Source organism: Ammodytes marinus (genome assembly GCF_949987685.1).
Source record: "Ammodytes marinus genome assembly, chromosome: 21".
Classification (NCBI taxonomy): domain Eukaryota; kingdom Metazoa; phylum Chordata; class Actinopteri; order Uranoscopiformes; family Ammodytidae; genus Ammodytes; species Ammodytes marinus.
Window position 1 is genome coordinate 9533895 of NC_137225.1, and position 22026 is coordinate 9555920.

Sequence of the window (22026 nt, forward strand, 5' to 3'; positions counted from 1 at the left end):
AGCAATTGAGCAACACAAAAAAAGTCAAATAAATGAACTAAAACACTTTTTAGGGATGTATTTGTTTAGTATTTAAGCACAAACCTCACCTTCAAAAAAGTCCCTTTCTGACTTTCTGCCATTTGTGTGTCGGAACCCTGACCCCGTCACCTCGACCTCTCTCAACCGAAACAGGAAGGATATTATTGCTGCCGCGGGCAACACTGCCACCACAGTTAACACTCCTACCCTCACAGACACAGCTGATACTTCAATGATGCCTGACTCCAACGGCAACTGCAAACAAGGGGATCGGGATCGGCAGCATTATTGGTCGTGTGTTCTGGAACTATTCTGCCATGAATCTCTTAACTTTTGAAGGTTTTTTAGTAACCTACCTGCTCATCCATTTGTGATATGATCGCAGCGTTGACACATGCGTAACCCAACAGGAGCAGCAGGCTTAAACTGAGTCTTTGAGCGCGTGTGAAAGAGTTGGGCCGGGGACAGCTGTGCACAGATATCCAGATGTGGTAGTCGGCCATGTAGTCGGATAGTTTGAGAGACAACATCTGTAGGCAAACAGATGAAGAGCCAGGGTCACGCAAGATTAGAGATTAAAAGATGCTTTTCTATTTCTTTTTTAACATGTACACGAGCGATCTACCTTAGCAAAGCCCAAGCCCTGAGTGCAAACTCCCAGCATCCTCTCTACTTGTCCGTCACTTTTGTTCACAGCCAACCAGCACTGACCGACAAAGAGCCAAGCGCAGCCCTTCACGTCCCCACTGCTCACCTGTTTTTAAAATAACATAGTAATGATGTACGTATTGAAATTTCAATCAAAGAGGAAAGAGAAAATTTATAAAATACTAAACCTTACCTCAGATACCTCCACTTGTTTGAGGTACCAGTCCGGGGAGGGTCCAGAGTTGTCGTGCCAGATGTGAACCCCCCAAACCGGGCCAAGGCTCTCTGCTGCACTGTGGCATTCGGGGATAGGGAACATATTGGAGTAAAGGGTTTATGAATTTATGAACCAACCTTGGTCATGTCTTAAAGCTACTGTAAGTATTGCTGTAGTGAAATGTGTTAGCATGTGTATTGAACCTATGCCGGTGGTGATATTTGGATTTTCACCTGAATATAAAGGTGTCTTGAGTATTCCTGCTGAACAGAGTGCATCCTGGGACTTGTAGTTCTTTGGTCCCCGTACACCCATCTTCACCTTTCAACACTACAAACACCTGGTAAACACACAGACGAGACGGTTCCCACAACATTAGCACTGGACTTCATTGGCATGTTAGGGAACCAACCCCTCAAACACTGAATTTCCTTTTATCATCAGCTTTGAAAGCCTGTTTACTGTTACACATAGACATAAAAGGAATTACTGTTTGTAAAATGTAGCTAGAAACCAAAAAATAAAATAACCTTACCTTTGCACTCATCCGGGCAGCAGAGCAGAGACCGGTGTGTATTGTAACAGCATAGAGATGTGGATCACATGGGGAGTTGTCAGTAAGGTAGTGGACTCTACTATTGGCCTCGGAGACCACATCTGCTTTGCGACACACCACCAACACCGGGATGTACAGACACACACACAGCGACAACACAACTAGCACTGTTAGATCCCTGGACGCACTGTGGAGACAGGGAGGGAGAGAGAGTTACTTTAATTCACTGTACTTAATGAATTGTTTTATTGTTGAATTGTATTATCGTCTATGCTTTGGCATTTATTGTTCACATAATTCATGCCAATAAAGCTATTGAAAATTGAAACGGAGAAGTCACTGGGGGGAATGTTATGTTCTTATTATTTGATTCTCATTCAAATTTTAAAACAAATAGGAGGCATTCAGGGAGGCAAATGTCTGCTTCTCGCAAAAAAAAATATATATATTTCTCTGTAACAAATTGAATGTGAAGTCGTTTTAAAAAGACTCACATTACTGCTGCAGTTAACAGTAACAGAAAGCTTTTGTTCAGTGGGATGAGGTCACCTTAGGAACGGGTCCAGATCGCTTGTGTCATCATGGCTGCTCTGGATCTGCTGCTGCGCCACTGTCAGCGGACTTAAGTGGTGGCAACTGAGACAAACACCAACAAAGAAGAAGATAATCACTCATCAGTCTCATATATTTCACATTTCACACACACACACACACACACACACACACACACACACACACACACACACACACACACACACACACTTACAGTAATCCATTCCTTACCTGCAGTTGACTGTGGTAGATGAGTCCGTTTGTTGTGTCCTGCAGCCGTGGTGTGTCCAGGCCCCCTGCTGGCCGTCCCAGGACAGACACAGGCTGCTGTCCACTGTCAGACAGTAGCCCACCTCTTCACTCAGGTGATTGTGTCTGGGTGGTTTCCCAAAGTCAGCATTAAGCAGGGCCAGGTGACCCACTCCTGCAGCTATATCAAATACGTTTGTGATTTTTTTTTGGCAATGCAACAAGCAAAAGTATATGTAAAGGGGAATATTCTGAGACACGCTTTACACTTCATTGTTCTCTCTGATATGATCACAGCTGCTTTTCTATCAAATGTGTCTTTTCACTAAAATTATCATTATCATTATTTTTTATAATAATTAGTTATTAGCCAATTTTAGTGAGTTTTTAACTGTATCAGTGTTTGTGCTATGCTCAGTTTTGTTTGACACTAAATAACACTGTAATGTGATCAGAAGAAACTTTCTATCATGTCAAATTTGGGTTGATTGAATTGCTCATTGTACTGTGAACACATTCTCAAGCATTACACGTTTGTTCAGTAGGGGTAAGGTTGCGTTATTAAGGATGATTTATTTGATAGCTGCGAGGATGGAGGGGGGAGGGACAGAGCTGAATAACTGACAGAGGAAATGTCTTACCACTGAGGTAGGATGCGGGCAGAGTGATGCGGTTGGTGTTGCTCTCCCAGCGGTGAATCTTGTGCAGGTGATGTATGCTGGGAGTTGGCCTCTCAAACATCCTGCCACAACACGACACTCTTTGGTTATCTTACCTTTCATAAAAAATAAAATAAAAAAAACTACAACCAAAGCCACTGAAAATATACCTGAAGAGCATCATGATGGGAAAAGCCTTGTCGAGTGGCGGCGTGAACACAACTGTCAGCTGGATGGCCTGCTGCAAGTGCTCCTGGGTAATGTTGAAGCTGTGGTAGTTGATCCTGCCACGCAGGAGGACGTACTCACCGACAGAGCTCTTCTGCAGAATGGATGTGAACACAGAATGGATGTGAACACATGGGATGTAACTAGTCACTGGCTTTTCATTGTACAATGTGCTTTCCAGAAACATAATGGAGTCAAATTGCCACCAAACAACAGAAACAAAGATTTGTCGACATACGTTTCGTGGCGATTGTTTCAGCACCGCATGTACTGGTTGAACAAGGAAGCGAACAGGGATCTTTCTCCTTGTGCTACACGTGTACAGACTCAGGTCCACCACTGGTCCACTTAGCTGGAAACAATCAGATACAAATTTATATCAACGCCTTTGCCGCTTATACACAAAAAAAAAGTGTCATCATATATCTTGCCAGGCTCACTCTTCCAGGATGGTGGGCCCTTGTGTAAGGGCTGTGGCTGAGCTCTGTCACCACGCTAAGCACACACGCAGAACCATGTCTTTTAGTGTGTCTAACGTGATGAACAAGCAGAAGCTGGATGAGGGAGGCAGGCAGGTAGAAGGAGGTTGAGTCACTGCTGACTACTGAAGAGGTTTGGTTTAGATGTGTGGCATATAAGGCAATTAGACCTGCATTGATTCTGTGCTCCTGGGCCTCGTGGAGCAAGATGTACTTCTGTAAAAAATAAATGAAAAAAACAGAATTAACAGTAGTGAGATAAATGGAGGAACATGTAAGTCGATAGGTATGGAGAAGCACGTTTGTTGCTTGTTTGTGCAATTTCTTTTATCATGGGCAATTTTACTTTTAATTCATTTTACCATGTGTATTCCTTATAGAGTCATTTATTTTATAATAGGACATGTGCAATTCTCTCGAATCACAGGGCCTTTTGCAATCTCCTCTCAACCAGGTGGACAATTTCTAATTAGTTTTTTCCTGTCCTAAAGTACATAAATTGTCTTATGAGTCATGTACTGTCATGTTTTGTAACATTCACTGATTGATTGTGTGATATGTATTGTGTTGTATGTAAAGCAGGTGTTGTCAACCAAAAGACAATACAATGTTATCTTATCTTATTTCTCTCACCAGCATCAGGTCTGAAGCGGTCTGCAGAATACTAGACACGATTTGCACCGCCTGCTTTGTTGAAATGGATCCCTCTCTTTTGATGTTAACTGGACCACTGGATGGGTCAGACATGCAGCCATTAGAAGGGGCATGCCAGTCTGATTCTACTGCCTGTTTCATGTAAGCATTGTTCGTCATTTCAGGTGTAAAGTTACTGTTGACGGCCGCTTGCAGGCTGTGTGAGAGCAGGGCAATCAGGGTGTTGAGGGTATTTTGGTCCAGATTATTGTACCAGACTGGAGCACCAGAGAAAACCTCCGAAAATCGCTCCGAGATGGCCTGAACGTGGACCGCCACTTGCCTTGCACTCGCAAATGTCACCTTAATAGGATGAAAACAGCATAAGAAGCAATGTTTAATCTTTCAGCCTGTTTCTACCAGTTCATTGTTGTTTATGAAAGTGAGTTAAGGAGACATCCTTCCCCTTACCTGACTGGAAACTTGTAAAAGGTCTTTGAGAATACAGATGTTGTCCACCATCGATGCCTAGGATTGAATGAAATGTTATAAAATGTTGTTGAAGGTATTAAAAGGCATAGAGATACTTAGATAGAATATTTTTGTTAGCGTGTGTTTACCTGTTCACTGCTTTCGAGCTCACGCGCAGTGCAAATGAGTACATTGCGCACGCGTCTTTGTGTGTGTGTGTTGGCTTCAGGGTGCAGGCTGAGTCTGTTGAGGATGCCGGAGAGGAGGCTGACGTAGTTACGAATTTCGACACTATTTCCAAGCCGCAGCAGAGCAGATAGGTTCCTCAGACCTGCCTCTGAACTGGGGGAAAACAAGAGAGTTTGGGTAAATATGACTTCTTATGTAATTGTTAAGATTTTGGACATTTATGCATGCTTGTTTGTATGTATTGTATATGTGTGTTTAATTATGTTGATTTGTGAATAAAAAATAAAATAATCCAAAGATAACAATAAAAGAATAGCATTAATTAAACATGGTGGTTCTTACAGTTCCAGATCAGGATCGAGATGGGAAGAAGAAGAGGAGGCGTCTCTTATGAAGCTTGGTTGGACGTGGACAGTGACAGGACAGGGTTTAGTAGACGTCCCATGCACGCTGCTTCTGATCTCCGTGTAAATAGTTACTACGGAAACAAAAATCAACCACTCGATGAATGAAAAGGAAATCGCTGTTATGAGTTAGCCATGACAATGCATGCTTGTGCACTGTGAAAGTTATAAATCAGTGTGTGTGTGTGTGTGTGTGTGTGTGTGTGTGTGTGTGTGTGTGTGTGTGTGTGTGTGTGTGTGTGTGTGTGTCTGTGTCTGTGTTAACCTTTATAGTCGTCATTGGGGTCACCAGAGGGAAGGCTGAAGTAGTACTGGAAGTCTCTCCCCTGATACAACGTCCTGGGAGGTCGGTCTCCTACACTGACGCTGTACTTGTATAGTAAGTCCTGCAGCACACACACACACACACACACACACACATACACGTCAAGGGGCGACAAGTGAGCAGTGTAAAGAAATTAAAAGCCAGAGAGAAAAGGGAGGATGCATTTGTAGTGTGACATGGTGCCTTTGGGTTATAAGAACCTTGCTCATCTACACAAACTCAGAATTTCTTTAAATGTTATAGGGGAAGATCTGGTGTTAAAGCGTACATTTTCCCAGTGACCAGGAATAATCATAAAGAATCTGTTTCATTCTCTTTTCAATTAAAAAAAAAAATCTCTATATTTTAGGATGTACTTATTGCAGCTTTAAACATTCGCAAAAGCATTGTGTGTATCTAGTGATGTGAGGGTACTATTTATGAATAAAACAACACTTTTCTTGTACCAAAAATAACCGCGGATAAAGGACTTAAAATAACAACTCTCTGATACAGTATGCATGGTCAAATAGAATGACTTTGTGTATGCATTGAGTGTGTGTGTGTGTGTGTGTGTGTGTGTGTGTGTGTGTGTGTGTGTGTGTGTGTGTGTGTGTGTGTGTGTGTGTGTGTGTGTGTGTGTGTGTGTGTGTGTGTATGTGTGTGTGTGTGTGTGTGTGTGTGTGTGTTGCATAAAACAGGAGGTACCTCTTTCCCCGAGGTGCAGAAGACGCTGAAGTGCGTATACAACTCTATTCCATTGACTGGCTGCACCTGGCACGTCATGCCTCTTGGAGCAGGGTTGGTTCTTAGGAATAGCTGAGTCCGGCCCAGAACACTATTGTGATACTCTAGAAAAAAGTGTGACAATGGGATTAGCATCTAGATCCCATCCCTTCAGATCTCATGAGGAAAACCGGGCTATAACACAGGACTGATGTTGTCATATTTATTTTTCTGTCGCCAATCCAGAAAACCTTCTCCATTTTTCTTACAGGACTAGTATAACTGTTGGATTATGAATATCACATATAATAAAATAAATTAAAAAAGTAAAAGAACTGTGGAAAAAGTGAGGTAAATCAAAACGCCTGGACCCAAACTGCAGTAATCTCTTTTTTTTACCCGTTTCAAAGCCTTCCGCACCTGGATTGCAGCTACTGAAAACACAATTATTTTTGCAAAGAAAATAATCCATTGTTGTTGTTAGACTTACTGGCGGTGACTTCCAACATGTATCTGCTCCCTGGCCTCAGACTGAAGTGTCTGAAGCTGAGCAAAGGGGAGGAAATCCCTGGAAAGATGTAAAAAGAGAGAGAAAGAAAGATGACCAAAGGCTGAGACAGCTGGATAAAGAGTGTGGTATGTAGCCTAGTGTGTGTCGTTGAGTTTCCCGTATAACCCACCTGTGTAAGTGTAGGACTCAAAAAGGCCTCTGTCTACCAGGTCTCGGGGGAAATCCAGCACGTTTGGCTCCTGGACCACAACAGATGGCCTGGAATCCACTAGATTACTCCCCTGATCCTCGTGTAAAGTTGAATCCAACGCTGAATCAACTCCAGATCCAAAGCTCTCGCCATCCACACCTGGGAATGTGCATGGGTTAAGCCACCACCTCCCACACTAGTGTATGTTAGCGAACACAGGAATGTAAGATACTTTACCTGTGGGTCTGCCTGCTGAAATCCCTGGGTCTCCTTCCTCTGCGCTCATCAAGGGAACATCATAATCCCAATCTGTCATAGAATCAGATTTAATGTACATATTAAAAGTCTGCACACATCTTGTATACATCAATATAAAAAGGTAGGCTACTAGTTTGTGTTGTGATAAGACAAATAATTGTATTGATTGTTTCCCATTTATTTTTTATTTTATTTTTTTAAGATATATTTTTTTTGGCATTTCTTTATGCTTTTATTGATAGTGCAGAGACAGACTTGAAAGGGGAGTGACATGCAGAGAACGACCGCGGGCTGGAATCGAACCCGGGTCCGCTGCTGGCCGAGGCCCATAGGGGGGACGCCCTACCAACTGAGCTAAGGGCGCCCCCTGTTTCCCATTTCTCCTCATAATTCACTCTGTGCTTGTTGCCATTAGGAAATATAAATCTTTGGTCAAAGCAGCTACGATCAATCACTTTTAATAGGCAATGGATATTATGTCTATGTGTCATGTGAAAGTGCTTTACGGTGATAAAACCACAGGAAATGATAACCGCAACTAAGCACCAGACAGCAGGTAAGAAAGTTACGAGCTAAACTGGTGAACATAGTGGAGCATTTAACTGCTAAGAGACAAAATATTAGGAGTTGGTGGGGATTAAAACCAGAGCTCAAAGAGTTATAAAAAAGAGTTATAAAGTGAACATAAAAACAACTCGAAACAAAAGCTAATGTTGCTGCTTCCTATCCTGGATGCGTTACTGTAGGCTAACAAGTTTGCTACATCACTCAGTAAAAGCATTTCACTGGCTAAACATTAACAGTATTTCACCGGACAAACGTGAGTTGACTTTTATTTTGAAGTACGCCTAACAGGAAAAGTAGCCGCTCACAAAGCCCCTTCACTAACAGCATGTCTTCTGTTTTCACGAGTTCAATGCGGTGAAATAAGAGGACAGAAAGCTTGTCATTTACAAAACTTGTAACCCCAAGCTTACACCAACCACTTTATGAACGTTAGTGGCATTAATTTTCGGTTTCAGTAAGGTTTTATGCATCAAATTGTACCGGAAATGCTATTTACTACTACCTTGTACCGCCCACTGCTGGCCTGGCATGCTTACTACATCGATTTAGTCCCGTTTCCTCTGAAAACATGTGCACGGGTGAAGATGTCAGATAAATTGTGTCTGAACGGGGTTTTTTTTTTAAACCAAAAACGGGAAAACTGTCACGTTTTCACCGTGAGAACAGGCCCTAAGTCAGTGTATGTTTAAAGTTTCTGCTGCCCCCAAGTGGCCAAAAATTAGCCACTTAATGCAGGTCTACACTGGCACTTCACACCTACACAGGTGTTTTCTATTGAGCCTGATTAGACTGGACTGTGCTTGATTGACAGCTCCCTCTCACTCTGTTAGCTCTGTTGCACCTGGGAGGGCGGGACAATTAACACCGTCATCTTTCTCATTCGTAGGCTACACGTAGTTTGCTAGCTTCTCAGAAATCCCAGCATATCTCCACCTAGTTGAGGCCTAATCAACCTAAATAACTCATAACACATTTGGTGTTGTGCAGGGCCTTTAAGTCTATAATTCATTTAAAGACTACATTTTATAATTGTTGAGCTTGTATGCCTGCCAAACTGAGCTATTAAAAATTTCAGACACTTTTGTTTTTCTCACCTGGCCGACCGCCCGTGTCACCGCTCTCGTGGACGGGAAAGGAAAAGTCCCAGTCAGCAGAGGAGTCCCAATCAAGTGGGAACTCGCCCATGACATCACTGTGGCCAAAGTGGTCTGAATGTAGGACGCCGCTGTCGTCAAGGGCAAGTGAATGGTATTCAGCGGAGGAGGACAAAGAGTCTGGAGGGTCCAGGTCCCCCGGAGGGTGATGAAAGGGCTCCTCTCCTGGACATAAAGACAAGGAGCTGTTAAATAATTCATAGACTATCTATTTTACTCTTAACTATGACCTAGCACATGATTGCTTCTTGTTGATTTTCCCCTATCGATGCGCGTGTCTTAAATGCTTTGGAGCTAAACACTGAGAGCATGGTGCACAATAACTTTCCACTTTAAAACAGTAAAGCTAGCAGCAGCCTGACAGATTACACAGCTGACCCCCCGGCTTACCTGACCCTGCTGTTCCAATGTCAACTAGAGAAGAGATGGGCTTCGTTTCTGTCAAACCTTTGTGAGTAGGAAGAGAAAGATGTTATGAGTTACACTGTTGTTCTGTTTCCACAGAAGCCCTGGGGTTACTGTTACCAGTCACATTTAATAACACACACCAGCCATAGTGGACTTCTTTCTGTTTTGCTTTGATAATGTTCCACTGTCAGTCCAGTTCATATTTAGCTTTTTGGCTCTGGTTTCAGAGGCATTCTCAGTCAGAGAGACAGGAGTAGATGTGCTGCCAGAAGGGGTGTGTTGTAAATCATCTGTAGTATGTGGATAAAGGGTGGAAGTCCCTGGAGTCTGAGTGGAGGTAGCAGGTTCCTCAACGATGGTGGACGGAGCACTTAGATCCACTGCATAACAGAACGGCACTAGAACAGAAGAGCATAGATGAGATTTTTTTTGTTCTTGCAAATAAAATAATATACTAGCAGTTTAGTGTCCAAGTGCATCCATCTTTTTTTTCTTTTTTACCTTCTATGACAGGTTTGGAGGACGCATTGACCAAGTACAGGCTCCAGATGTACTGGATGTGTTTGGGGGCAACACCACAGCCTTCACACGAGGCGCTGACAGAGAAGGACTGATCCCAGTTCACCTGGTCTCCATGGCATTGAGGGCAGTGGACTGACAACTTCCTGGATTGGGAATTTTTCAGATGCATGGTAAGAGTAGCGTGGTGTGTTTAAAAGTACAGTGCACTTTAGAAAAATATTTCTATAATTCTTTTCATTTTAAACCATATCAACTACATCTGTTGCTCCATAAAAGGTTACAAATTGTATTTTCGCTCATTAAGGATTTGATCTGCTTTGATTTTAATCTGCTTCTCAATGCACATCCATAGTCTCCAGATATACGTTTAGCTCTCACCCGATCACGTTTGATGTTAACGTGAGGAAGGTCTCTGCTGAAGCTGACCTCTCTCCGCTGTGGACAGTGAGTGTGAAGCTGAACTGGTCAAAGTGGTGTTTGAGGACCGTAGCAGGGAATACGAGGACGGGGGACGAAGTGGGGACGTCTTGGGGGAAACAGGAGCCGCCGATGGAGCTGACTGGTTTACACGTCCAAGTGAAGCTGCAAGGAAAAATAATGATATGTAAACAGCGTTGAGTTTGAATCAAATCTATGTATCCATCTGGTCAATGTCCATTAAAAGTCATTTCTGTACCTGAGTGGTTTGGTGGGGAAGTCAGGGTCATACGATCTATGACCGTCCAGGGTAACCATGGTGCTGTCCCTGATGTCAATGAAGATGTTGGTGCCGCCCTCAATGAAGGCCACAGGAGGGCTGGCTATCACCTGCATTCTCACACTGTAGTTGCTATAAACCACACTGCCAATGACTTGAACCTGCAAAGCAAATACAGCTATTGGAGACAATAAACCACACTCTCTCAATTCTGGAGGGGGACATTCATTCATTTAAAGCAACATTGCGTAACTTTTTCATATAAATGAATGTTGGTTACATTCAAGCCATCGACAACACAAGTTGACACAAAGTTGATTAAGCCCATATGAACTCCACAAAACTCTCTCTGTATTTCTCAGTATGGCAGCTTTTACAAACTGGTGTCGCCCCCCCCCGACACTGGTGCAGGAGCTCAGAAAAAACCCAAGAAGTGACAAGAAATGTTTCAGTTGTTGATTCTACTGCCAAGAAAAAAACATGGTCGTACAACTGAGGGTATCAAATCCATGCGCGATCAAAGATGGCTTACCTCATGTAGATGCGTCGACATTGTTGTTGTAATTACTCAGAATTCCTCATGGGGGGGGGGAGCGACAGAAGTTACTCAATATAGCTTTAAAGTACAAACGTGAGGCTATTTTTTGTCCGCTACTTACCCTGGCTATGGCCGTGTAGGTGTCATAGTGCAGGAGATGGCGGGGCAGTATGAGGCTCTGTCTGTGTGTGTCTATGAGAGGCAGAGGTAACACCTGTCCTGCAGAGTCAAACAAGCTCCAGGTGTAGTGGAGGCCTCCAGAGATGTCACAGTCCAATTCGGTGTCATAGGTCACACCCAGACGGATTACCTCATATCTTCGCACCTTGAAGAGGGAAAAGCTCAAATGTAAGTGTCTTTTTAGCTTTAATTAACAACACTATAGACATTTCAAAGTTGAGGTAAAAGTCCTGCTGGTAAAAATGTACCTGTAGCTTCTGAGGCCCCATGTTTTTGACCGGTGGAGGTTGACAAGGCCGGTCCACAACAAAGATGTGACTGCTCAGAGAGGCAGAGCTGACCAGGTTGAAAACTGTTACTGTCACTCTGAACTCCCCTGTCCTGCAGAGTGTAAAAAACACATAATTACACACGAACAAATATACTAAAGCGTATTTCCAAAGAGGAATAAAACTATAGTTACAAGGTTGTGACATATCAAACAGAAGGAAACTTTACCTTTCAGTAACAAATAAACAGGTCTATAACAAAAAATTCAACCACTATAGGTTGACCCATACCGGATTTTTGAGGTAGATGACAATAATCATATATGAGATATTAAACTATATATCAGTCAGTAGTTCTACATAGATGCATGACAGAAACAATACAATTTAAAATAATGGAAATGTAATGGAAACACTGCTTTGTAGTTTGTAGTTTTATTTTTACACATTAAATAACATATGCAACAAAACTGATAAATCTGCAGTGCATCTAGTTCTATTTCAAGACATCCAAATAGGAATTTAACTGAGCTATTTAAAGCTCATTTAAAATCAATACTTAAACTCACCTGTGGAAGACGTGCTGCTCTGTGCTTTTTCCCAGCTTGGACAATCCGTCTCCAAAGCTCCACAGGAAATTGACGTCTGTCCCCGCGTTGACACGGCAACCCATCTCCACTGTCTGGTTCCTCAGGACAGAAGGCTGGTGGAGAAGCCTGTTGAGCTTCACTGCTCTCTGGACTTCCACCCAGAACACATCGGAAGTAACGGAGTTCCGGCCACTTGACAATAATACAACCACATCATACCTAGATTTAAGAGAGGGGAAGAGGGGTTGTAAACACCGCAGTAGGCATGGGCCCATAACCGTCAAAAGTCTATTATTTTCCATCACAAGGTATTAACTCCACAGGATGTTAACTTACAAGTTTATTAATGCTCAGAATATTCCTGCATCATAACTTTAACTAAAACTGACATTTAAGTGAGAATAGAAAGTGAGCATGTCTCTTAAATCCTCGTTGAGCTGCTCACTTAAAATGACTGATTTTATTAAAATGACTGATTTTATTTCAATTTTGTCTTAGAATAATTCAATTATTTATTGTACTATTATGTCAATTATTTATTGTACAATGTTATCATACAAGTGTGTTAATGTTCAGAATATTCTACATGGTATGTTGTTTAAGAAATAAAAAGATTGTGTTCAGTTTTACTCACAGTTACATTCACATTTCAAAATAACACATTTGAGTGCTGTAATCGTGATACCATGAAACAACAATCTATAGTATTCGTTGAACTGCCCCCACACTGTGTCTCATACCTGCCAGGTCTGGGGTATATTTTGGTGACGGCCCTCAAAGTGGTTCTGGCTGATTTAGAGTCTCCAAAGTGCCAGAGGAACTCCACAGGGTCCAGTGCTTCAGCCAATGCCAAAAAAGTGATATCTGTATTTGTGGGATAAGCTTGCTTTGCAGCATAAATCTGTACTGTAAGGGGACAATAAAAATACATCACATTGTCATTAAAGCATTTCACAAATGATAACTGCTTCATGATGTGATGGTTAAAGAAAATGTTAAGTTACTGGAATAATTTGTCTGAAGAAAGTGGGAAATGGCTGAAAAGGTTCAACTGAAGATGCAAAGGCAAAGGAAGAAATTGGCATGACGACCCATCACAGACATTATAGAACTCAAAGCCTCAATTTTCTTTAAAGGAATAATTAATTATTTATTTTTCTAAGCTTGTTGCCTCACTCACGGTTTCAAAACAAGGCAACAGAAATGAATACTTTAACTGTGTGTGCATTTGTGTGAAGAAGAAATAGGCAAAGGTTGCTCATCGCTAGTTAGCTTAGCTCAAATACTGGTAGTCAAAGGGAGCGTTAGCCCGCCTCCGCCGTCAGGGGTTAGGATAAACTTACCAACAGTGTTAATAACTCTCAGTCTTCAACAGTTTATGAAAGGTCTAAAATCATGAGATCTTCATTGAACTTACGGTGCTAAAAAACGTATTTAAAATGTGACATAATCTAAGATCAAAATGTTTAGAAACTGATTAAAAGGTAAATAATTTTTTTTTTTTTTTTACATTTAAAAAAAGTAATACTTTTAAGAAAGCTTAATAAAAGTTAAGATGTTTTGTACAGCTCAAAGGGCTGTTGTTTCTCACCATTGTCAGCCGGGCTGTGAACAGGACTTTGACTGGTAGGTGGTGGCCATGTTGGTTTAACTCTCACTTGTGGTGACAGCTTCCTGTTCCCCTCAACGAACACCCTAGCACTTTTGTTCTGAGAAGAAGACACTCGATTCTCAGCTCCAAGCTCAACCACGACCTTCCCGGTGTGGTCCAAAAGCAAAACCGCAGTTGCCTCTCTGTCTCCCTCGCTGCTGTTTCTGCACAGTAGTGTTATGTTCACTCTCAATCCCTCTCGGCCGCCAGCGCTGCTTGAATTATTTTCAACTTTATTAGTTGTTTTGTCGAGGATACTTTCATTGTCATTACTAAATGCATCACACAGTGTCAAGTTGAGGACAAGCAGATGCCTTATGGTGGTGAACAGCTCCATATCCACAAAAACACCCTCGCTGCAAGATGGCTGATCCCCTGCTTCACTCACTCTGAGGTCAGAGAAGGCAAGACGCACGGCCACCTGCAAGTGAACAGACACAGCCTAGCATAGGACAAAGGCAACATTAATAATTATTAGGGCTGTCAAGCGATTAAAAAATTAATCTAATTAATTACAGGCTCTGTAATTACTTAATCTAAATTAATCGCATACTTATATGACACTTTTATGCCTGTTTATAAACAACTGTATAGGCTACCGTTCGTTTCTCTCTCTCTCTGTCTCTTGTAACTTCTTTAGCGCCGAAAAAAATCACAGAAAAACAAGCAGGCTAAATGACACACACACAAACACACACACACAAAGGAGGAAAAAAGACAGGCATATCTAGGAAGAGTGAGAGGGTGTCAGTTTGAGTGAGACGATCACAGCTAGCAAACAAAAGTGAGACACGGAGGAAGATTGAGAGATAGGCCTACTGTTATGAACCTACATTGTTAATTAGGCACCCACTAAATCAATAATGCACAGACACTGCGGAGAATAACATAAAACAAATTCCTACCTTCATGCTTATTTGTCCGGAGCAGCCCATAACACATCCATAGAGCCCTGGCCCCTTTCCCCTGCTTCTTTCTTTACTCTACAGGTGCAGCTCCGCTATCGCCTCACCTCTTTTGCACCGGGTCAAAGGGCAATATAGAAGTGCGATTAATCTGCGTTAATTTTTTTAATCGCGTTTTTTTTCTGTGATTAATTAATCGAAATTAACGCGTTAATTTGACAGCCCTAATAATAATAAATAAAAACGCAAGAAGTGTGAGATTAAAGGATACCTTTGGTCATTTTTATATTTAATTTACTGTCAATAAATCCTGTGAAAAGACCAGAATCAATAATGGATTAATTGAACTGCCAAAGTTTGATACGTCTTAATACTGCACTGTTTCTTTATTACAAATAAAATAAAACAAGTAAACTCTATATTTGCGAGCCATTTTCAAGCAATATAAATTCAAGTCGGAGACTATTGATAGACAGGCTAACACATTGTTTTGTTTTGGTCTTCTCACATTATTTGTTTACAATAATTATAATAATTAAAACACCAATTCTGAAATCCTTTAGAAATAAATGTTTTAAATTTGTCAAGTTTAAAAAAAGACTGAGTTGGTGAGGGAGCTTTGAGATTAATTTGTTACAAGACTAATATTTCATTATTTCTCTCTTTAAGTCCCTGCAGAATGCTGGAGTTCTCCTTGCTGTTTAAATAAGGTTTTCATATGAAATGATAAATGCATCATCTATGAGTCAGCATATTACTAGCTCTGGTACTTACAGGCCAAAAGAGCTATCACGCTTAGTTCTAACCCATCATTATGGGCTGTCATGGCGATAGAAGAAATGTGTGCATGGGAGGTTGAGGTTGTGAAGAGGAGGCTATAAAGAGGTCAATAAATAACTCACTAAATAGTTAACCATGTTATTGATTGGTTTTGATTCTTATGTTAACAGTTTTAGGTGGCGACCCTTGACCCCTCATCAACAAAGGTTAATAAAATTCAATAACATGAGTAAAAAGTGTTTATTTTTCTATCATTTTTTTATGGGTTACTTATTCTGTGAAGATACCAGCAGAATTCCAATAAAATGTAGGCTACATTCTAAAAGAATTTTGCTCACAAAATCTGAATTCGACATGCGGAAAATCCATCTTTGAACACAATTATCTATGTCACATAGATGTTCTCTTCCTTGCTATTTAAAAAAGTAAAATGTATTTGAAAAGGGACTTTATGACATGCAAAAAAAACAGCTGCTAAAATAACAAGCATATTTTTCTGATTATTTTCATTTTCCAGAATTCATTATCAGACTTGGTGCATTGGTAGCCTACATGTTAAAAAAAATACATGGTGATCAATTAAAAATAAAAATACTGAAAACATAATTCTAAAATACGTGTGCTTTGCGTAGTAGTTTCTATTTCCTCAGTGCTACTCACCACAGAGCTGCTGGCGTCTAGACCGAAAACGACAGAATAAAAGAGAAGAAGAGGAGGGACAGAGGGTTACTATGTAGTAATAAATATTTTCAATCATTAGTTCATTAATAATTAATTGGTCTAATACATTTCTTTGCTCTCTAGCTTACTGAGTTCATATATAAAATAATAATATATATAATATTATATTTGAATGTATAATAGAAATAAATTAATGTGGATCATTTTAACCCACAGTTTATCTTCTGTTGTTCAGAAACAATAGTGGAAACACAACTTAATTCAGCAGGTTTCTAGTTAGAATCCAAGACAGTTTTTTTCACTGTGAAATAACTTAACTTTAAAAAGTTAAATTAAATAAACACTTACAGATCTTTCTAAAAGTTAGTCCACGGTTGAAGCGGTAGACCGAAAGTGTCTCTCTGTATTAGTTGTAACAATAATTTATAATAATAAATAATAGAATAGAATTAGTATAATTAAAAATCATAAAATCTTTTGTAAAGTGTCATTCATTCAAACCAAGACTGAAGGTGATTCATGTATCAAGCATGAACAATAAGCAGCAGTCACAACAATATGTAGCCTATACAATTTCAAACAGAGTCATAGGAAATAACAGTATGTAAACTATTTAAATCTGTATTTTCAGTTATGCCTTTAGTATAGTACTTTTTTAATACTTAACTCTTTGCCAAATCAAAAAGTAGTTTCTTATTTTTCCCTAACTAGCCTACATCCTTGTGAAACACAGCTAGCAGCAGCAGCTGACCTGTGGTCTGGTTGGGGTATCCATCCAGGTTTGCTGACACCTCCACCACAAAAGTCTTCCCAGAATGCACTCTGTCTGGGGAGGTAGACAGACGATCGCTGTGCAGAAAGGCTCCTTCACTTCTGTAGATTGCCACACATTGAATTAAAAAATATTTAGAACAGATTAAACACAAAAAGCTTGAGTTCTAGACATTTGAAATGTAAATGTTTTTTTATATACTTGTTTTTTATTTAGAAAATATTTCAAATCCCCTTTTACAACATTTATTTCCGCTGAGTGACACAGTCCTTTACAAGGGGGAACACAACATCTATAATTCATTTTGTGTCCAATTAATTCACCAATGTATATCAATAAATCAAAAAGTTAGTAAAAATTAAATAACAACATTAAAAATAATCAATATAAACATAATAAACAAAAAACCTTTAAACTAAACATGGGTTGTACACCAGTTCCACCTGGCAGATATATTCAGTGTCAGTCCCTTTACTTTCTTTAGTGGGTTCCATATGTCTATGAAAAGTTCCTTCTCAGCGAATATGTAATTTTTTTTCTCATAGTGTATATATTTCTCAGAACTGTTAACCACTCTTGGTTTGGTGTGTTCATTTTAAGCCATCTCATATAATTATTTTCTTTGCTGCGGCTAGTGAGAAATACATATTTTTCCCACTGTGAATAACAACTGGTTTAATTCCTAGAATGGCTATCAGGGGGTCTCTTACCAATTCACCATTTCATACTTTATTTATAGTGGTAAAAATGGATTTCCAAAAGTTGTCTAACAATGGCCATTGCCAAAATAATATGTAAATTAGTAGCCATTGTCTCTCCAGACCCCCTATACTTGATTGATTTAGGTTAATATTTGCCACATATGTGTCGTGTTCTGGAAAAATCTGCGAATTATCTTCCTTTGAATTTATTTCCACAAATTGGCATTAGTGACTTTGTGAGCATGATCACAGATGTCTAGCCAAACTCCCTTACTTTTTTCCTGCTGTAGCTCCCTATTCCACTTTTCCTTTCCCATAATATGAATTATCTTTTCTCATTGAAGCTAGGATACTATAGGTTGGTTTCTTCACATGGTTTTCTCTGGCCTATACTGTTCTAAAAGGGAGGGATTCTTTGATTTGTTTTAGAGTTTTTGCTTGCGAATCAGGAAATGAGACAAACCTAGAGAATCCATTGTTAAGGCATTAGCCAATCTCACCTCTGTCTCTCACTTTCTCCCCTCACAGCCTCTGTCTCTCCACTGGATGATGTGTTGAAACACTCGCTGGCCACAAAACCACCAGGTTGCCAGTTGCCACAGAAACAACCCTCTGAGGTCAACAACACTGCAACCTGGAACCTTCAACAACAACAAATAGTTTTAAGTGAATAAAAATAAGTGAATTCGGCTCATACACATTACGAGGAAAGCTCAGGGCTCATCTTGGCAAACATATGGGTGACACTTAATATAGGGATACAATTAAAATGTCCCTTTGTTGCAATAATCTTTCTACATGTTGTTATAGCAAATAAGAATAAAAAATAGGCTAGTTTATTTCGATATAATGTCTGGATTGTGCAAAAGTCAGCCAATACCTCCTACTGAGAAATTTTATTTTATTATGGTCTGTTTAGGGCCAAGGTGCATTTGTGAACTGATGCTAAATTATGAACCATCTAGAGCTCTCAGGTTGTCTGGGACAGGTCTACTTTCAGTCCCCAGAGTTAGGACTAAACAAGGAGAAGCAGCTTTCAGTTTTGAAGCACCGCATATCTGGAACAAACTCCCAGGAAACTTCAGGTCTGCTGCAACTCTCAGCTCTTGGAAATCAAACCTGAAGACTTTTCTGTTTCCCTTTTTTTCTGTAACTTGTTCAAATTTGCTAGTCTTGATTGTCTGTTGAATGCAATTTTCTTAAAAAAAAATTAAACTACTTGTCTGCCTGTTTTCACCTTTGGTTTTTATCATCTCTTAAATGCAATTTCAATACTATTTCACATACTATTTCACAATTTTTATGTATTTTTTTTATGCCACTGTAAAGAACTTTGTGCCCTGTGCCTGAATTGTGCTATAATATGGAAATGATCTTGTCAATTGCCTTAAATATTTTAGGTTAATGGAAAAAACTGTTTTTAAATAGGCTACTAGGTTTTAAGAAGAAAGAAAAATACAGGAACTTTGAGTCTAGTGTCATAAATTGATATATTTCTTAAGCTGGCTTTGTGTTTCAAATATAAAACTATTACCATATCTTCACAAATTCATCATGATTGTGATGTTATTCAATTATTAAACATATGTTTTGCTTTAGATTACTCCAAAACGAGATTAGAAGTGTCACCACCACTAAAAGAACACTGCTCCCAATATGAATAATAATTTTAAAAAATATGGGCTATATTAGCCTAAGCATAAAATGGATTTTTACACAAATGTACCGCAGATTCTGCTTATACGCATTTAACTTAACGAGCCCTGTCCCAGTTTTCCCCCTCCTTACCTCTCATCCGGGCAGCGTGCACAACAACAGGTTACCGGGTCAAGGTCACGGGCTCCTTCGGGTGCACGTAGTCTGCTGCAGCTGACGCACAGCACGAACCACGGGGACTCCTCGCGATGCGGTGGTGGCACTGCCGCAGACAAGCGGTGAAAAAACGGATGCAATGAACAAATGAGCGTGAAGACGAGAGCCAACGACATGTCTGAACCTGTGAGGCCGCGACTGAAGCGTACGTGCTCAGCCGGACTGAGTGCGTGTGATGCGGAGGGACATCAGACCTAGAAGGATGTGGGATAGGGAGGAGAGACGAGCAGGTGCCCCGAATAACAAGTCTGCGCAGACAAGGTGCGCGTGGGAGATGGGGAACACACAGAGAGGGACTGTATGCAAATGAAGGGCGGAAGAAGCAGCGTTCACTGAAGAGCGATCAAAGGGATGAAAGGCCAAGTGAACATATGCTGCGGCCAGTGCAACGAAATAGTCCTGGAATATAATAAGTGTGTGCTGCAAGGGCCTCTCTGACATTTAGAATAATTAAATGTGAGTGAGGCCGCAGTGCTGCTGGAGGGCTGACTGATCTATTGTCGTCTTTACTAATGCAATGTTCGGATGTTTAGGAATGTAAATAAATGTGCACATTTTAAAAAATATATAGGACTATGATTATGCTCCTTCAAAGCTTAACGTCCAACTTTCTCCAATCACTCCTTTGAAAATACCAAGCGAGAGAGAGAGAGAGAGAGATAGAGAGAGAGATGGAGAGAGAGAGAGAATGAGATGGGCTTTCACAGGTGAGTATGCCGTGCAAAATAAAGCAGCCAGATACACACTAGTTGCTGCTTCTTTTGTCACAGACGCTGCAAAATGTTGTGACCAAACTGAGGCGGCGAGAATCGTGACCACATCAAATAAAACAAAATACAAAACGTGAGCGTGTGCTGTTCTATCTCTACGACTACGTAGCCTACACTTCGGCTATATTCGAAAGATCATCCCATCTAAATGGATTTGTCTCTTATGATTAAAGCGTTCCATTGAGGTTCGACTGACCTGGCCTAAATTGACCTATAGGGCAACGGGCTTCAGGTAGGGTATAGGCCTAAAACCTGGATGGATCACACAAGAAAAGAGATGAATTATTTATTTACAACCATGCATGCGTGGGACCGAGGCTGTGTCAAGCCACGACGAAAATCCCAGTAGCCTATTGATGCTTGATTCCGTTATTGTCCAAAAACAGACACACTGAAGCCGGTTTGGACCACTTTATGGGCCGGATGTTGATCAATTACTCTTTCATCCACACTAAAACCAAAACAGTGAGAAATCACATCCAACCTGTGGTTTTATCAGGTCAACAGGAATATGGTGCTAAAGTTTTAATTTAATTTATTTTTTTTTGTTTGGACCAGCCTTAGATCTCCTGCCAGTCCGACCTGAAGGAGCCACTTTAAAGCCAACACAGAAAATATGAAACATTATCGAGCATTTAGTTTTATTCTCAGTCTTTAAATACAATTTTTTTTCCCGCTTGTAGGCTATGTAAATGGCCAACGGGGTGATACATCCTCCCGCAAACTGCATGGGCTTCATATGTGCGAGTGAGTGTATTGAGCCGTGGGTCAGACGAAGTTTACTCAATTCAAAGCAAGTTCTTCAAAGCAAAACATTTTTTTTTAAACTTCGTTATTAAACTGGGAAATGATAAGGGGGGGGGGGTGACCTCACCAGCTGTGATGTTTTTGTAGCCTACTTGGTTTTTAATAAACGGTGTAGGCTACGGTTCAAATCTGAAGCACAGACTCCCTCTTGAGGCGCAGATTTTTCGAACTCTGAGGTGTTGGGCTGAGGGGAAAAAATGCAAACCCGCTACGAAAGCCGTGAACGTGTTTTTTCGTCTGAGTCCCAAGTTTTGCCCTGTGGACCCCTTTGAGTGGTGTGAAGAAGAAGACGGGGGAAAGAGCAGCAGCTAACTCCACCGTTCCACCTTAAAAAGCTCTTCCGGCTTTCCAGACATCCCCTTTAAGAGAATTTGCCACTCCTGCTTGCGGCCAGCGGGGGGCGCTCTCAGACCGCGCCGTTTTCCTCGAGGGCTGCCTGTACCGGAGAGAGGCACAGCGGGGGGAAATCAAACACATTTTCTCTGTCCATTTTTTATGCGGAAAAACGCTCATATCTGGGCGATTTCGTTTCGTCTCCGCGCAGAGGAAGTCGCGCGCGTCTTCCCATTCTACACACGTCCAGTAAACATGCATTCGACCATAGTAGGACTAACGAAAACACATCTTCTCTGACATCACCGCCAAATAAATAATAAATATATTTTTTGTTTTGTTTTTTTAATTGTTGATTATAGATGGAACTGAACGCTGGATTGAGGACTAAATTGACGCCTATTCATTTGATGAATTGGGATCATTACATGTGAAATAATTTATGATGAAAACATATGATGCTTTATTTGCCATAGGACCCCCCACCCCCCCACCCCCCCACTCCCGCAGCCCGTTCAAGTAGCCCCCTGCAGG

General features: G+C 40.8%; 1 protein-coding gene across 1 annotated transcript in view; it reads right to left on the reverse strand.

Annotated features, from left to right (window-relative positions):
- The window catches only part of pkd1l1 (polycystin 1 like 1, transient receptor potential channel interacting), a gene marked incomplete at both ends in the record, with an annotated part of 28951 nt that extends 7156 nt beyond the window's left edge, over positions 1-21795 (reverse strand). Inside the window, 37 exons of the mRNA XM_080050595.1 lie at positions 90-276; positions 378-551; positions 647-775; positions 863-962; positions 1120-1226; positions 1422-1629; positions 1992-2078; positions 2226-2424; positions 2885-2985; positions 3073-3224; positions 3369-3482; positions 3571-3825; positions 4243-4605; positions 4714-4770; positions 4863-5055; positions 5245-5380; positions 5572-5692; positions 6319-6461; positions 6827-6904; positions 7017-7196; positions 7275-7346; positions 8957-9181; positions 9407-9463; positions 9565-9822; positions 9926-10089; positions 10325-10528; positions 10623-10804; positions 11303-11506; positions 11610-11742; positions 12200-12439; positions 12961-13126; positions 13812-14313; positions 16954-17110; positions 18211-18351; positions 19534-19776; positions 21478-21595; positions 21774-21795. Coding sequence (XP_079906721.1) covers positions 90-276; positions 378-551; positions 647-775; positions 863-962; positions 1120-1226; positions 1422-1629; positions 1992-2078; positions 2226-2424; positions 2885-2985; positions 3073-3224; positions 3369-3482; positions 3571-3825; positions 4243-4605; positions 4714-4770; positions 4863-5055; positions 5245-5380; positions 5572-5692; positions 6319-6461; positions 6827-6904; positions 7017-7196; positions 7275-7346; positions 8957-9181; positions 9407-9463; positions 9565-9822; positions 9926-10089; positions 10325-10528; positions 10623-10804; positions 11303-11506; positions 11610-11742; positions 12200-12439; positions 12961-13126; positions 13812-14313; positions 16954-17110; positions 18211-18351; positions 19534-19776; positions 21478-21595; positions 21774-21795 — 6172 coding nt within the window. The remainder of the gene's footprint in view (positions 1-89; positions 277-377; positions 552-646; positions 776-862; positions 963-1119; positions 1227-1421; positions 1630-1991; positions 2079-2225; positions 2425-2884; positions 2986-3072; positions 3225-3368; positions 3483-3570; positions 3826-4242; positions 4606-4713; positions 4771-4862; positions 5056-5244; positions 5381-5571; positions 5693-6318; positions 6462-6826; positions 6905-7016; positions 7197-7274; positions 7347-8956; positions 9182-9406; positions 9464-9564; positions 9823-9925; positions 10090-10324; positions 10529-10622; positions 10805-11302; positions 11507-11609; positions 11743-12199; positions 12440-12960; positions 13127-13811; positions 14314-16953; positions 17111-18210; positions 18352-19533; positions 19777-21477; positions 21596-21773) is intronic.
- Positions 21796-22026: the final 231 nt, after the last annotated feature.